Below are 16,611 nucleotides of genomic sequence, written 5' to 3' on the forward strand. Positions count from 1 at the left end.
TCTGTGCTAGGTGCTTCACTCTGCACCAGGAAAGGAGAGGGAAATAGGGGAAGAGGCCTCGTTGAGGAGCAAGCCTGGGGTGGAGGGTAGACACATAAGGGCGGCATTATGAGGCATGAGACACGTGCTCTGGGGACCCATACGTGGGATAAATTGAGACTTGGAGGAAGGAAGATTAATTTTGCTGACAGAGGAGGGGAAAGCTTAGAGCAGGGTTTTGGTCCATGGAAAACTCTGAGGGAGCACACGTCCAGGGGTCATTCGGGTCACTCAGTTGAGGCCAGTCCGTTTGCAAGGATGGCCACCACAGGGATAGAGGCTGTGCGAGGCCTGTGTTCTGCCAGGACCCCTTTTGTTCCTAGTCAAAAAGGGGCGCTACCACAGGAAAAGAGGGGAGAAGGCGTGGGGTTGCCTTTGTCATCTGCATTTCCTATCAGAGCATGGCTTCCCCTGAGCCGCTGACATAGCAGCGCTCCTGATGCCACCGATGGGAGAGGCCTCAGCTCAGCTACCTGATTTGAAACGGAAAAAGTAAGGTGTCTACCAGATGCAGTCTAAAGAGTTAAGCCCTGAGGTTTAACTGGAATAAATTAGCTAGATGTCAAAGGAAACAGTGTGGGTTCCCACTGCTTTTGCTGCTGTAGGAATTGACAGAGAAAGTAGGCGCCCTCCCTGTGGCTAAAGGGCAGAAACCTTGTCTCTGAAAGTGACCCGCACCCACTGCTGACTCACTTTGCATCTTATAAAGAAAAATGTGCGCGAGAGATACAGGTTTGGGTCCGCGCATCAATTTATCATTTTCCTGCTTGGTAAATATTTTCATGTTTTTTAGTCTTTTGCCCAAAACTTAAGACCCCCCCCCCGCTTAGAAAAGGGATTCAATCATAATGTGAAGCTTTATAAATCTCAAATGTTGCTTCTCTGATCATGAGTGATGGAACTTCTGCCATTTAAATACAAGATTATCTGCCTTCTATTTGTAAATAAAATCAGCTGTACAATGAGATCAATGCTGGCTTTTCATTTTTCACCTGAGATCTATTGTCTGATGGACTGGTTTCCTGACAAGGCTGACGCGTGTGAGACCTATTGCTTTTCTGGGGCGCGTGTTTCCAGCACTCAGCAGTCAGTGGCAGCCGCCCGGCTTTCTCCCACGTAGTTATGATCGATTCCGCATGATCCTGACGTGAGCAGGCGCTGAGGGACCCCAGTCACCACCATCAGGGGTTCTGGGGAGGTCTGCTGTAATTCCTTTAGGTCAGGCCATCCCCGGTGACCCCACACGAGCTCCTCGGGGCTTATTAGCTTATATAAATACTACGGCCATTTTAAGTTTGGATAATGTGACGATAGGAGCTGATTTAAAATCAAGAGGAAAAACGGACCAGGCCGGCAGCTCCCTCAGCACCTGGACCTGTCCATCCCTGACTGCTGGCTGCTCCGTCTCAGCTCACGTCCCAGCCTCTCTGCGCCCTCGCAGCTGCGAGAGCTGTCTTCCCTGCACAGCCTTTTCCTCACCTGCCTCACTGCCCTGCTGGAAAACCACTGAAAACCTCACGTGTGGTATTGTCAAGTGCGCGCTCTCAGCCTGGCCTTCACCAGGTCTTCCCTGCATTTTAGGAGGTTCAGGTTGATTCATCAAGTTGCAGGAACACCATGCACTTGCCAGAGAGGCTTCAGCACGTCAGAGTTGCGGGGCCGCGATTGCAGTGGCTTCCTCATGAGGAATGACAGGACTTCTTGTGACTGGGGGGGGTCCCGTTGCGGTGAGCCCCTCCCTACCTTGGTTCATTTTTGAGAAACCGTCTGCCAATACCCATCTTTGATTAAGCAGTTTCCCTCTTAGTACTTCTTTCAGGCACAAATGGTATTTCCTGAAAAATGCACCCAGTTCAGCTCACAGGTCAAACATGCACCAAGAGCTTTGCTTGAAGAAGTCACCGTTTTGGGCGCACATCTCATGGACTTGATGTGTTCTTCCCATTTGCCACAGAGAACACTGGAAAGCTGTTTGCTCAAGAGTTGTGATTTAATGCAGTATCAGTCATAGAGTTGGGAACATTTCCTACATTGCCAAGGGCATCCTTCAGCGAAGTGCCTTTTTTTTAACCCTGAGCACCTGCCATTAAGGAAACATTTCGGTGCCTCTGCCTTGACTCTTGCCAGCATGCCAGCACGTTGACTCACCCCTATCTCTGTCCCATCAGTGCAGATGTCAGCACCGTGACAGAGGTCAGTAATGTCTCAGTATTATTCTGGAAGCAATTTCGATGTCATAGACCACTCAGGAGGGTCTCAGGGACCCAGCAGTTGGCTGACCACCCATGGAAAACCGCTGCCCTAGAGGGTTGCTGTCACAGCACAGCCCCAAAGATGAGCTCACAGCAGACAAAGCACAAACAGAGGCCTGTGTGCACCAGGAGTCGGCAGTAGCTGGCGCCGTGTAGGGGGAGCTATGGCCCAGGGACCTGAGATCCTGGGACACCGATGTGAAAGGAACACAAAAGGGTTTAAGGAGAAAGGAGGGGTTTGACACGAAGAAAAAGACTCTGAAAAAAGGAACCAAACAGAACTTCTAGCAACCGAAATTGCAGCCGCTGAGATTTAAAATTCATTAGACACAGCGGAAGAGAGAATTAGTTAAAATAGAATGAGAAAATTACTGAGTAGGCAGCACAGAGAGATGATAAAAGTATGAAAGTGAGGTTAGAACATGAGAGAATGAAAAACAGGTCCAGGAAGAGAAGCACTCATGAAGGTGCTGGCCCAGACTTTTCCAGCACTGATGAATGACATTGTTACTTGTATTCAATAAACAAAACAAGGCTCAGGAAAGAGGAATTAACATATCACACACAGAGACATGAGAGTGAAATCACTAAATATGAGAGAGAAGAGAAAATCTCATCGGAAAGGCCAATGACCTACAACTAAAACGTTTAGATGGACGATTAGATGGAGAACAGACTGCAAGGGGAACAACAGGCCAGAATAAAATGGGTAGTGTTTGGTGTCTGAAGAAAAATAGCTGTCAAGCCAGACCAGATTTAGAAAGAGAACCCAGCTATGTGCTACTTGTAAGACTCTCGCCTAAAACATTACAAAGAGGCACAAAGGAAAAACGCAACAGATAAATACTAACTAAAATAGTCATTATGTAGCTATGTACTCTCATGTAGCTAGCTAGCTATTAGATGAAATAGATTTCAAGGTAAAAGGTGTTATTAGGGATAAAGAGTATCATTGCCTAGTGGCAGTGGATACATTTACAGGGAGGTACGCCCTGAACGCGCCTCTGACCAGCACAGAAGGGTGTCTGGTGAGTGTGGGGGCGGGGCGGGGAGAGGGAGGGTGACAGCAGTCTGGTGGAATGACTCGAAGCCATTGTCAATGGCAGGCACGATTCTGAGTTCTTTGGGTGTGTGAACGTGTCTGTATTACCTCGGTTTCCCCACAACACGTCCGCCTGTAAGGTGTTGCCCACGGTGTAGCAGGCACGTTGCGGGGTTGGATTCAGACCCACCCAGTCTGGCCGCAGCTTCCCTGGCTCTCGGTGGTGAGTAGGTCTCGAGACGAGCTGGTAAAATGACAGGCTGTTTGTGCCATGGAGTTAGTAAGTTGGGGCCACCAGCCATCTCTAGACCCCATCTCCAGTGTGTAGCGAGCATTCCTTCTACTCCAGCCTGCTTGGAATATTTATTTATAAAACGGCCATCCCAGCAGCTACGCGGGAGCCACGCAGACCAGGGTGGGGATTGCCATGCTGCTGGGCGGCAGCCCCGAGCGGCTCCCCCAGACCGCGTGGAGAGGAGGAGGGTGGGCGGGAGCCACTCTCTTTCGGGGGTGCTTTCGGTGTAGGTCACGGAAGTCCACCTGAGCCGGTGCTGCTGGGGGACTGTTGCTTTACGAAGGACCGCCTTACAACATGGCGGGGGCGTTAGGGCCCCCGGGGAACAGGTTTCGGACATGTCTGCCTCCCGGGGGGGAAGCGGGCGTCCAGTCCCGTTCCTGGCCGGCGAGGCCGCTGGAGGCTTTTAGGGGATTGTTCCCGCTCTTGCCGGTCTTCTCATTTCTCTGAGAACACTAACTGTGAGCTGTTACTTCTTAAATTACTGCCGCCGTATTTGCCTGCCCTGAGGTCGCGCTATTACTCTCGGATTCATTACTTCACAGGACCGCCTCTGAGTGGAAAAGAACCGTTGCCTCTTATAATTAGTCACTTACATTTCCTTTCCTTGGGGAAGAATTATTCAAGTCTGAGAACTGGTTGGTGGTGTGGAAGTGATGGGAATATTGAGGAAAGTGACTGTTATCTTGGAACTTGTCGGAGCAGAGGCCGGAAACGTGGTGGTACAGGGACTCGGTCAGAGAAAGGCCAGGGCGACCAGGCCTGTGACTGGGAGCTGGAGTGGCTGCTGTCTTGGTGAGGGGTGGTGGGGGGGCGTCCTCCAAATACAGCTGTTGTGAGTGAGCGAGTGAAGACGGTGCCAGCAGGGAGAAGGTGGACAGATCTGTCCCAGGCAGCCGGTCTGCGCGCAGTCCTTGGAGAGGTTTCTCGCCAACAAGGAGAATGGCCAGGACAAGCTCAGAAGGTGGTGCAGGACCCTCAGAAATGAGCCCAGCTGGCTGGAACCTGGAGCGCGGCCTGGGGCCCTTCTCATCTGCATCTGAGTTCACGGGAAAAGGCCCCCCAAAGGGGCTCGTCTGGTGGCAGAGGGACCGCTCACTGGGCCCTGACTGGGCTTTTGTTACCTGTCAAGAAGCGCTCCACCTGGGAAATGGAAAGAGCTGTTGGCAGAGCCCCGCCCTGGAGGGGACAGTGGCAGAACGAAGCGCCTGGCCGTGCAGGTACGTCCCTGCCTCGATGCCGGCGCAGTGACCTGCACTGAGGATGATCTGTGACACGTGACTTGGGAGCCCCAGTGGATGAAACCGAGCCCTCCCGGAAGCATTGCACAAGGTTTATCACCCAGACAGACGAGTCGTGTACTGGCTGCCTCAGAAGAGTCACCGAGAAGGAGTCATTGAGCAGCAATTTAAGAATGAAAAGTGGAGGAAAACCCGCTTTACAATCAGTTTACATTGAGAAACGTGAACTCCATGTTGCTGAGTGAACGGTTCCTTCGTTGTAATGACGAAGTAGTGCTCCTGTGTCCAGTGAGTCACCAAAGGCTTGTCTGCCTCCGGCTGGGGAGCCCAGGCTGCTTCCAGCCTGACTGCTGTGAACACAGCGTGAGACCGTTCATGTGCATGTCTCTTGTTCGTGTTGAGGGTCAGTGCCTACAGGTGGACTCTCAGGGTCACAGTGTAGGAGTGTGTTTCACTTTTATGAAAGCAGCCAGATCTCCCCTGAAAGTGGCTCTGCTGTTTGACACCCCCATCAGCAGTGTGTGGGGGGCTGGCCACCTTACATCCTCGCCGACTTCGCATCTCCTCTCCTTTATTTATGCTGGAGAGCGGTCCTTGGATAAGATACATAGTTTTGGAGAATATTTTTTCCCAAGTTTGTGGCTTGTGAATTCACTTTTTTAAACCAGTGTTTTCTGATGAGCAGAAAATTTTAATTCTGATGACATCTAGTTTGTATTCCTTTTTTCTTTTGTGGTGATGGTTTTCCGTGTCTTAGCTAAAACCCCTCTGCCAACTGCCAGGATGCTCAGGTGTTCTGTGGTTTTCTTCTGGAAGCTATGGAAGTTTTCACTTTGTCTATCATCTAGGTTGACTTAACATTTTCTGTGTGGTGTGAGGAAGGCATTGTGGTTCATTTTTAAAATATGGATTTCCTAGTTAACACAGACAGCACTCCTCATTGAAAACAGTTTTGTTTCCAGATTTGACTGCTTTGGCACCTTTCCTGAGACTGAAATGATAACTGGGTACAGTGTTAGCTGTTGGCTTTTTGTGGGTGCTCCTCACTAGGGCTGCTGTTGACGTGTATGTTCTACATACAGAGAGTCTATTTCTATTGGGTTGTCAGAAAAGTCATGACGCATTTTTGCAACGAAAAACAGAGAAAAAATACGTCATGACTTTTCCGACAACCCAATATAAGCCCGCTGTTGTCGGTCTGTACGTTTGAGGAATACTGGTCCGTAAGGAAGGGAACAGGAGGCTGAGGACAGAACTGAGGATTTGCTGGACAATGAGCGGGAAGACAGATCGTAGTTTGCTGAGTCTTTTTAAAAATTATGAGTTGGTCTTTTGTTAAATGCTTTTTCTTCTGCTGAGATGATCATAGGATTTTTCTTACTTATTCTGTTGGTGTAGCGATGCACAGGGAATAATTTTTCATGGTTAAGCCTGCATTCCTGAGATCAACCCCACTTTGTCACGAAATATTAGCTTTTGTACGGATTTCTAGATTTTCTTTGGTAATAAATGTGAGTGAAGGATTTTCACATCTCTGTTCATGAGGAAAATGTCATTCCATTTTTTTTCCTTCTAATGCCTTTCTGTTTGGGAATTAGGGAAATGGTGACCTCATGGAGTGCTCCTGTAATTTCTGAAATTGTTTGTAAGATTGGTATTACTTCTTAAGTATTGGATAGAACAACAGTGAAGCCATCTTGTCCTGGAACTCTTAGTGGGAAAGTGGGAAAGTTTTCACTGTAAATTGAATTTCTGCTCTGGGTGGGTGGGTCTCCAGATTTTCTGTTTCAAATCTTGTCAGTTTTGATAATTTGTGTCTTTTAAAGAATGTGGCCATTTTAAACAAGTTATCTAATTTATTTGACCTATTGTTGTTTATAATATTCCCTAATTCATTTAATGTCTGTTGGAACTATAGTGATTGATGTGTTTCATTCCTAATATTGGTAATTACATTTATTGATGTTTGTTTTGAGATGGTCACGTGGTCTGTCTTGGTGAATATTTCATGTGTCCATGAAAAGGATGTATGTTCTGCTTTGTTGGGGGCAGTTTCTGTAAATGTCAGGTCGATCATTCCCGTCTTCTCTGCCCCCACTGATCACTGATTTTCTTTCTGCTTTTTCTATCAGCTGCCAAGTGAGGACTTTTGAAATTTCACCTGTAATGGTCCATTTGTTTCTTCTCTTAGTTTTGTCAGGTTTTGCTTCACATAATTTGAATCTTGTGTGTTAGATACATACACATGTAGGATTATTATGTTTCCTTGATGAATCTAAGTTTATTATTTGTTTATTGTTTATTGTTATGAAACATTCCTCCTTATTTCTGCTTATATTCCTGTCCTGGAGTCCAGTTCATCTGCTATCAATAGAGCCATTCTGTCTTATGCTGATTATTTCCTTGATGCATCTTTTTCTGTCTCTTTACTTTTAATCTATTGGTATCTTGTTTCAAGTGCATTTCTTGCAGATAGCTTATTGTTGGATTTTGCTGTCTTTTTGATGTATGTTTAGCTCATATACATCCATGTAATGTTTCCAACGTAATTATTTATGTGGCTGGGGTTTAGGCTGCCATTTTGTTATTTTCTATTTGTTTCAGCTTTTATTTCCTCCCTTTTTCCTACCTTGTTTTGGATGAATTGAGTTTTTTTGTTTGTTTGTATTTATTAATGGACCTTGTTTTTCAGGGCAGTTTTAGGTTTACAGAAATACTGAGCAGAAAGTATAGCTGCTCCCTCACCACCTCCTCATGGACTCACGGTCACCCATTATTGACACCTGGCGTCAGTGTGGTGCTTTTGTCTCAACTAATATCAACACGTTATTAACTAACATCCAGAGTTTACATTAGGGGTCCCATTCTATGGTTTTTTTTTAAAAGTATAGTGACACACATCCATCATTACTGTGTCACACAGAGAGGCTTCATGGCCCTGAAAGTCCCCTTCCTCCACCTGTTCATCCCTCCCTTCCCTCAAACCCTTGACGACCACTGGTCTTCGTCCTATTCTATAGTTTTGCCCTTTCCAGAAAGTCGGTTACGTGGACCCATACAGCATGGAGCCTTTTCAGAGTGGCTTCTTTCGCTCAGTGAGTATTTTTTATTGTTTCTCCACTGTGGCTTTTTGGCCACCTCTCCTCTCCTCTCCTCAGCCCCTTTTTAGTTAGTGCTCATTCTGCGTCTCACAGCACGTGTCTGTCACTTAGCGCTGACTTCCTCCAGGCACGGTTGTATTATCCCACGCTGTGCAGCTGGGCCTCAGGGTCTGCAGGCAGCCAGCTCTGGCGTTGCCTCCTTTTCCGAGTGGTCACAGCAGGAGCACTGGTTGCTCAGTCAGGGCTGGATGGGAGGCTGCACTCGTCACCACTGTCCTGTGACTGATGTCACCGTGGGAGTTGGAGAACAGGAGGGAGGCTCACACTCTGTGTGGACGCCGTCCGGGTTCTTCCAGGGGCGGTAACTCACTGAACCCCCCGGGGCCTGTGAGGGAGCCTTCCTATCTCCATTTTACAGATGAGGACACAGAAGGTCGGCGAAATTGCACGGGCGGGTAGGAAGGCAGGGAGCTGGCGCGATGCGTTTTACAGCACGCTTCTGTCTGCGCAGTTGCTGAGCACATCCTCGGAGCTCTGTCCTTGCTGTTGTCCTTCCTCTCTCTTCTCCGAGACTCTAATGAAGACATCGAGGGTGTGAGTTTAACCAGCGCCTCTAAGCTTGGAGGGACAGCTAATGTGATAGATGACATAATCAAGATTCAGAATGAGTTCAGCGGCCTGGAATGCCAGCCGAGCACCAATCAAATGAACAGGCTAATAGGAATAAATGAGAAGCTCTACGTTCAAGTTCAAAACCCAGCCAGGACAGGCCGTTGAACGCACTTTGGACGGTTCGGGTCGGCTGCGTCTTCAGTGGCACGTTCTCGTGATTCTGCCCGGATGATGGCATTGCCCTCCTGACTGACACCTGCATTCTGCACCTTGCAGCCAGAGTCACCTTTTCACAATGCAGAGCTCGTCGTTGTGGCGGCCCCATTTCCAGGCCATTCACTTCGTTCCTTGGCTTCACTCCCCAGGTGGCCTCCCCTGTAGGCATGGCCTCGCCTCGCCCCCGCTCCTGACTGCCCCTCCCGCCACCCTGGCCTTCCCTCTGCTCCGGCGGCTGCCAGGCTCTCCTGCGTAGTGCTCCCCTCTTTCCGCATCACCGCTCGGGCCCCTCAGCGTGGTCTGCAGGTGGCCCCCTTCTGGGCTGTGATGCGGCTCCCAGACCACAGCGAGCCCTGCCCACGCGTTCGCATGGCCTCATGATGAACACTTGCCCCGTGGCCACACTGCCCCCTCTCTGAACAGAGAGCCCAGTTTGTTGCTCCCCGTCTGTGTTGGGGGCCCCACGGCCGCCCTAGGTTCGGTGACTCTAGTACCTGGCATGTGGGTGTGCTCACGGCTATGGTTCATCCCAGTGCAGGATGCAGAGTGGGACCGGCCAGGGGAGGGGCCGGAGGAGCAGGTACAGGCTCCCCTGTCTCTCCGGGGGAGTCGCGCAGGACGCGGCCAGGTGTGGCAACACTTGTGAGATGTCCGCCAGGGAGCTTGTTCTACTGAGGGCTGTTCGCAGAGGCGCCCTGTGCCTGGCACAGTCCCAAAGTCGGGGCTGCCAGAGGAAAGCAGAACCCACACTGATGAGCCGAGGCACAGTGGGAGCCATTCTGATTAGTCAGGGCAAGGTGGGGACACTCCCCAAATTCAAGGTCCCAGGCGCCACCCAAGGAGGGGGTGGCCTTGCAGACCACGTCTCAGGCCTGCTTTTCCGCATGCGTCTCCACCGAGGACCTAGTGTGTTGTCTGGCTCGTAGGAGGCTTCAGTGTCTGTGGCAGACGGAGGCCGCGGGTCTGGTGTGCGTCCGTCTGACACTGAATGGACGCCTTGATTGCATTCACTGCGTGAGTGATGGAACCAGCACAGCTGTGGCCGCAGCCTGCACGTTGCCTGTCCTCTGGCCGCCAGGCCCCACATGGGACACCGCGTCCAGGGCTGCGGCCGGATGGCCTGAGGGGCGCCCGTGAGAGCTGATGGAAGCTGGAAGGACTTGCTGAGCTGTTCCCGAGGCAGCTCTAGGGGGATGTGAGGAAGGCGAGTTTGGGTTCAGCGTGAAAGGAGCTGTCTTAGAGCAAGGCCGGCCAGGAACGGGGACTCAGGCCTTGCTGAGGAGGTGGCCTCTGTCGCGGGGATAGCCCCTTGTCAAAGGTGCGAAGGGATCCCTGGCTCCCGGTGAGCCGGAAGTCCAGTAGGTGGGTGTGGAGGGCCCTCCCGGCCAAGCCCGTAGGACTTGGTTTCCCCGCTCGTCTCTGAACTGCCGCCTCAGGGACCGTCATCCCGCGTGACTTCTGAAGCGCAGGAAGGGCTGTTTGCTGTTGCTGGAGTGAGAGGTGGGAACAGCAGCAGGGGAGGCACGCCCGCTGGGCGGCCTTGGATTTTTGTTCTGCCAGGGCGACTGGACCTTCCGTAAAGCATTGCCCAGAGGGCCTGTGTTCCTGAGACCCCCCCTTCTTCCCTGGGATCTGTGTGTATATTGTACCTTTTCTCAAGGTACAAAATCTGATCTCAATTTGAAAGGATATGAATGTTTACTTCTTAGAAGGGCATCATGTTAATGTCAGTACTACTGGTATTTCTATGAATGCACAGTATTCTCATAATCCTGTTTTGCCCATTCACATATTCATTCAGTGGATATTTCCTGTGCCAGGAGTGTGTGGGTGGTGTCTGGGTGGGGTGCTGGGCGGTGTCCTGAAGGTAAATCGGGTTTCCCGGCCTTAGGCGGGCAGAACCCCTGGTCTGAGCAGAGGTGCTGTGCTGTGGAGCCTCCTGGGCAGCAGGCACCGTGAGGGCCTCCGTGCCAGGTGCCTCCCCAGGGGGGCTGTGGCTGGGCCTATACCTCTCTTCCCCCCTCACCCCTTCTCACTCAGTCTTCTGGCTCCAGATGTCCTTGGTGTGCCCTTCAGAGACTTGCTGGCCCCTGAGCAGGGCCATCCTTGGCCGGGACTTGCTCAGCTGACCACAGTGCTCCAACCTTGCTGGGCGCTGCACTCTGAGCCCCGTCTTGTCGTCTGGTTTAGAGCTGTCTGAAGGCCGGCCTTCTCTGCCCCTGGCCTAGATCCAGATGTCAAGGACACACATGTCTACCTTTTGGGGCTGTTTCAATATACAGAGTTTTACTTAATAGGCTCTCAGGTTTCATTCTTTTTTTTTTTTTAAAGATTTTATTGGGGAGTTGGGGGATGGGAACAGTGCTGGGGAATTGGGGGAAGGGGAACAGACAAGTTGCTGTCCTTTTGTTCTTCAGTCTAGTTGTGGAGGACGTTGCTTCACTGGCCCAAGTTGGCACCATCATTGCGCTCTTCCCAGGTGAGGCAGATCAGTCGCTGGCTTCTGGACGGCCGCTCACTGCGGCTGCTGGCTGCTCACACTGGCTGCCGGCCACACACGGTAGCTTATGGCAACCCACTGCCACAGGGGCTGCAGCCTATGCCATCGCTGGCGACTCACAGCAGCCCAACTCCAGGTCGAGCTGCCGTTCACCATCTTAGCTGTAGAGGGCAGTGTCACTGGCCCTCATACGTGGGATCCGAACCAGGGCCCTCTGGCGTCCCAAGCCTGTTCTTAACCATCGTGCCACTCGGCCAGCCCTCATTCTTTTCTTATTGTTTGGATTTCCAGGAGAACCCATCTTCCCTACCTGGGTTTCAAAAAAATTGAGAAATGAAACAAAATAGTGGCAGATAGAGACCAAAGAATAACTTTTATTTCTTCTAAATGAGAAGCTTGAAATCCTATCTTAGTGTGAGAGACAAATAAACTGGCTGACTGAATCCCAGGGTTATTCAGGCTTACCCACCCCATTGGAGCCAATGCCGGGCCCCACAGGCCGCCTCGTGCACCAGAGCCTTCTCGGGGAGCAGCCTGCTGGGAGGTGGGCAGCCTTCCTGGGGGAGCGGCCTTCCCGGGGAGCAGCTGACTCAAAGAGGTGTAAGGAGGGCTGAACCCCCAGGCTGTTTATTCTCCTAGATTTAGCAACTGATGTCACCTTTTGGGGTGAGTATTCTGGGGATAAAGAAATGCCGGAGTGGTACCTGGTGAGGTCCGTCTACTTGGAAGCGTACCTCTGGTTTGGGGGGTGCTGCCACCTAGCTCTCAGCTAGTTGTGACACACCCATTAGGTACCTGGTCAGCCTTTTGTGGAGAGGGCGAGGAGGTAGACCCTCAGTCCGCGAGGACAGGCAGCCCCCGGTGACGCCCCTGCTCATTTGAGTGGTCCCCTGGGACCTCTAGGGCAGGGCGTTACTCTGAAATTTGTCGGAATTGAACCTTAATTAAAGAAGGCCTCTTCCCCAGGCTGCGAAATCACTTTCCAGTTTAGTTCTCGTCCTTAGTTATACCTGGCTTCATTGCTCAGTCTGGCTCATCAGAAACTCCACCGTGAGATTAAATGGCGGTGTGTAAACTCCCAGCAACACAGCAGCCCCGAATTTGAAGACAAACCTCTTTCTCTCCCGATTTCCAGACAGAGATGAAGTCTTAAGGGCTAACTCTTGTACGTTCAAGCCCAAAACCAAAATTTCTTTTCCCTGTTCAAGTTCAAATACGTTACAGCTCACAGTTTGTCCTCAGCTTGTGCTGTCATAGCGAGAGGGGCGCCTGTGTCTCACGGGGATGCACACAGTTCCTTCAGGGCCCAGAAGCCCTGTGCATTCAGTGCTGGCCTCTGACAGTCCTCACTTCTCCAGAGCTCACAATTCAGCAGGACCCAGCAACGTGCCACCAAACCTGGGAAACATAACCCCCAGGGAGCCTGTTCTTTGTGCCACCAAGGGTCACGGAGGGGCCTTGGCCTCGCTCTGAGTGAAGTCGGGCCTGGAGCTCTTCTCCGTTTTGCCTCGCAGAAATGTGACAGTTTGGCCTCCAGAGCCTGTCACTTGAATCCACTTGGGAGAAATCTGCCAGCAAGAGGTTAGGGCTGAGTCTGTTCATTTTCCATTTTGGGGGAAGGAATCCTGTGTTGCCTTGTGGGCATTTCTGGTCCTGCTCTGGTAGGAAAATGGCGTGTGTGCTCATGTATGCGTGTGCGCCTGAGCACGCATGTTAAGCAGAGGACGTGCTGACTAGGCCAGAGTCAGGTACTTGTCACATTTGGTCCTTGGCCTCAGAGGCCAGTGCTGTTATAGCTTGGAGGTCACCTCTCAGCTGCATTTGTTTCACCGGGCAGAGCCCCCCGCAGGTCCCGGAGCCGGCGGCACTGTCCCAGCGCCTCCTGAGGGTGATCCTGACCTGGACCACGCGCGCCTTTGTCCCTCCTCCAGGTTTGGAGTCTTTAACTTCCACGGCATGCCCCCCAGCACAGCATAACTGCCTCCGGCCATCCAGGAACGTTGTCCTCAAAGCATTTTCCATGTCAGGGCCAGTCCCCCGCCGAAAGCAGGGTGAGATGGGGGGTAGCTGCTCACATGCCCCCAGTCGTGTGATGTGTGCAGATACCTGCCGTCCTCCATGTGACAGCCGCAGGCACGTCCCCCACCATTCACAAAACCAGGAAGATTCCACTTTCAAGGTCATGCCCTCGCCTTGGCTGGGCCTGAGCCACCTGGCGGGCTGCAGCTATCCATGGCCCATGCCTCGCCCACGTGTTGCCCACACGTCACTGAGGCTGGGGACCTCAGTCCCCTTACTCCCCAATGTCGCTTCCTGAGGACAAGCTGCCCAGCTCCTAGCACTGTCCGCACTTGCTCAGTAGAGCTCAGGCCACGGGCGCAGTGCTCTCCGTTGCTGCACGTTTTTGCACGTCCTTCTGCTTATATTTCTTCGTGGGCCTTAGGGACCCCCCTAAAGAACACTCCCCAGGCCTCCTGTGTTAGTTTCCTGTGGCTGCTGTAACCAATCAGCACAGACTTAGTGGCTTAAAATGACACATTTATCATCTTCAGTCTTGGGAGACCGAAGCCTGGTGTGCGTCCCCCGGGGCTAAGTCTGGTGTGGGCTGGCTGCCCCCTTCCTGAGGCCGCAGGGAGGGCCTGTTCCCCTCCTTTCCCAGCCCGCCTCTTGCTGGGCTCCGGCCCTTCGTCCACCTCCACAGCCAGCAGCGGCCGTGACCTGACGCAGACGCTCCTGTGTCCCCCTGCTACCTGCAAGGACCCCAGGGTGACATTGGGCCCCCTGGCATCATCCAGGAGGACCTCCTCGTTTTCGTCAGTTGATCAGCAACCTTAATCCCCTTTGCCAGGTCCAGGGTTTGGGCTGTGGGCGTCTTTGGGGGTTATTATTCTGCTTTCCGTAATCACCAGTGTGTGTGTCTGTTGCTGCATGAGTCCAGCTGAAACCCTCGTTCCAAAAATGGCCTGAGCAGCGGCTGAGGCGCCTGTGGCGAATGCCCCCAGGTGGGACGAAGTGGGGACGACTTTCCTCTCTGGCCATCCGTGCTCTCAGGTGATGGCAGAACTGGCCGTAGGGCCACCATTCCTGAGAACCTGCTGCATCGCGAACCTTCTTACACACTCGCTGACATCATTTCCCTGAGACCCCAGTGCGGCCCCAGAAGGCAGCAGTATTGTTCCCATTTTACGGATGAGGAAACGGAAGCCCAGAGAGGTCGTGTTCCTTGACCTGGTCACACAGCTCCTAACTACCGAGCGGGCTCCCAGCCCAGGTCTGTCTGACTTAGCCCGCGACGCCTGTGCTGGTTCTCCTGTCTTGGTTCATGAGCGTCCTCACCTGAGTTCATGGACCGCGGTCCCACGTTCACGCTTCTCCTGCAGTGGCCCTGTCACTGACCCTGTGTCAGCACCGGGCACGGTCGCCATTTCATGGGGCTGGGCTGACTGTGCGTGGCCCGTGTGCAGCCCAGGCAGCGGCTCCCAGCAGACACTTCCCTAAATGCGCTACACGTGTCGGTGCCCGTTTGTTCAGTTTCAGTGCACATGTCACACAGCTACACGTAGGCATGTCCATTAATGTCCCTGAGGCCGGCGTGCTGGTCCTCTGACGTCAGGAAGCGCTGGACTTGAGCAGCACAGAGCGAGACCCGATGGCACTGCCGTGGGCCGTGCCACGCAGCCTGACGCAGCGGGCACATGCCCGTCTGTGAGTTCGTGCTGTTACAGAAGTGCCCACCTGTGTCCCCACGGCTGGTTCCCCTCGGACAGTGTGTGATATTCCTGAGCGTGGAATGTTCATTGTTATTTTTCCCTTAGGACAACTACACCTTCGCCCAGCCTGGGATTCAGATGAAGGTGAAAATGCTGGAAGAGCTTGTGAGCCGGATTGACGGTGAGCCAGGGGCTGGGGACAAGGAGGTGGGGGGCGCGGGTGGCAGGGCGCGTCCTCGCCCAGCTGTGGCCCCTGGCTCACCAGGGCGGTGCTGGGCATCCCTCTGAGACCGGCGCCGGGGCAGGAGCTGCTCCCTCGCCTCTGGTTCAGGCGACCCACTGGGATGCAGCACAGACACTTTGCAGGAAGTAATGAGCGCCTCCCCGGAAGCAGGCTGCTCGCTCCTTATTAAAATGCCCAGTGATTGTCGTAATCTGGGCAACAGCATGGTTGTTTATGGCCGTCCTTTGGCACCCTGTCCCCTGCCTTTGTGTGTCATTCTGCTATCGGGGATGCTGGCATAATTTCTCCATGGAATCCAATTAATTACCAAGTCTGGAAATAACATCTTTCATATTATAGAAAAATTAAAGTGTGTGCTCGGGCCGTTTTAGATTATGCTTTCATGTTTAAGTGGGGGCTTTGAAATACTTTTTACCTTTATCCTTAAAGTAATTCCCCCTGTGATGTGCTGACTGTCATATTGCAGTAGCAGAGTTTAATTAAATGAAAGTGGAGAGATAATGCTTGCCTGTTCCAGCATATTCTCCTGATAGTTTGTTAAATTAATGAACAGGCCATTAACGAAGTGATACGAAGCAGAAACAGGCGTAGATTTGTGACAGCAGCCGGCCAGCGACGAGGTCCAGTGAGGGGAAGGCTCTTGCATGAAGACCCCGTAGAGCTCGGCAGACGTGCACTGAATGTATGGGAAACTGTATCTTGCTTACCATGTGGAGTGTGCCTTCCACATGGCCTCTCACCCTTGCACATCCTGTGCCTCTCCCCGGCTGTGCCATGAGCTGCACACGACCACAGTGCCGATCTTCACAGGACCGGCACATGGCCTGGGAAACGCCGACTGACGTTAGCGCGTGAAGTCGTATAAGTTATAAACTCCGTTTTGTTCCCTGACTGAATTTGGTTTTCAACTGTGTAGCTAGTGGTTATGACTCAGTTTCCACATTAGGAAGCTTTACACAGTTCTTCCAATAACACTTTATTCAATTCAGCCTATTTAGCTGCCTCTCAGCCTGTCTGTTCAAAATGCTGTCTCTTCCTTACATAGCTGTACCGATGTACGTTTATTGTTAATTTCACAGTGAGATCTTTTCCCGATTTGTTGGATTTTTTTGTTCCCCGACCAGCAGTTTCAAACTGTTCCCCAGCCTTGTTTAGTTCTTTGAAATACGATTTGCTTTAGCTCTTCTTTTCCGGTTTTGTCCTGGGAGGCAGATTTCATCTTTGTGTGGAGGTTGGGGCGCTGCCTGCCGTTCATGCCTGTCTGTTCCAGGGCTGCGGTTTGGGAAATACTTGAGTTGCTTCTGTGTTGCTGGGGTTCAGGAAGACACACACCGCGGGTTTGCCGGATGATGGTGTAAA

General features: G+C 52.0%; 1 protein-coding gene across 3 annotated transcripts in view; it reads left to right on the forward strand.

The window, feature by feature from the left end:
* The window catches only part of TBC1D22A (TBC1 domain family member 22A), a 285,991-nt gene that overhangs the window by 152,781 nt on the left and 116,599 nt on the right, over window positions 1-16,611 (forward strand). For 2 of the 3 annotated variants that reach the window (XM_019651702.1, XM_019651701.1), the window contains exon 10: window positions 15,114-15,189. The exons of the other annotated variant lie outside the window; for it this stretch is intronic. In XM_019651702.1, coding sequence (XP_019507247.1) covers window positions 15,114-15,189 — 76 coding nt within the window. The remainder of the gene's footprint in view (window positions 1-15,113; window positions 15,190-16,611) is intronic. 3 annotated transcript variants of the gene reach the window in all.

This window comes from Hipposideros armiger, unplaced genomic scaffold, assembly GCF_001890085.2.
Source record: "Hipposideros armiger isolate ML-2016 unplaced genomic scaffold, ASM189008v1 scaffold_164, whole genome shotgun sequence".
In the NCBI taxonomy this organism is placed as follows: domain Eukaryota; kingdom Metazoa; phylum Chordata; class Mammalia; order Chiroptera; family Hipposideridae; genus Hipposideros; species Hipposideros armiger.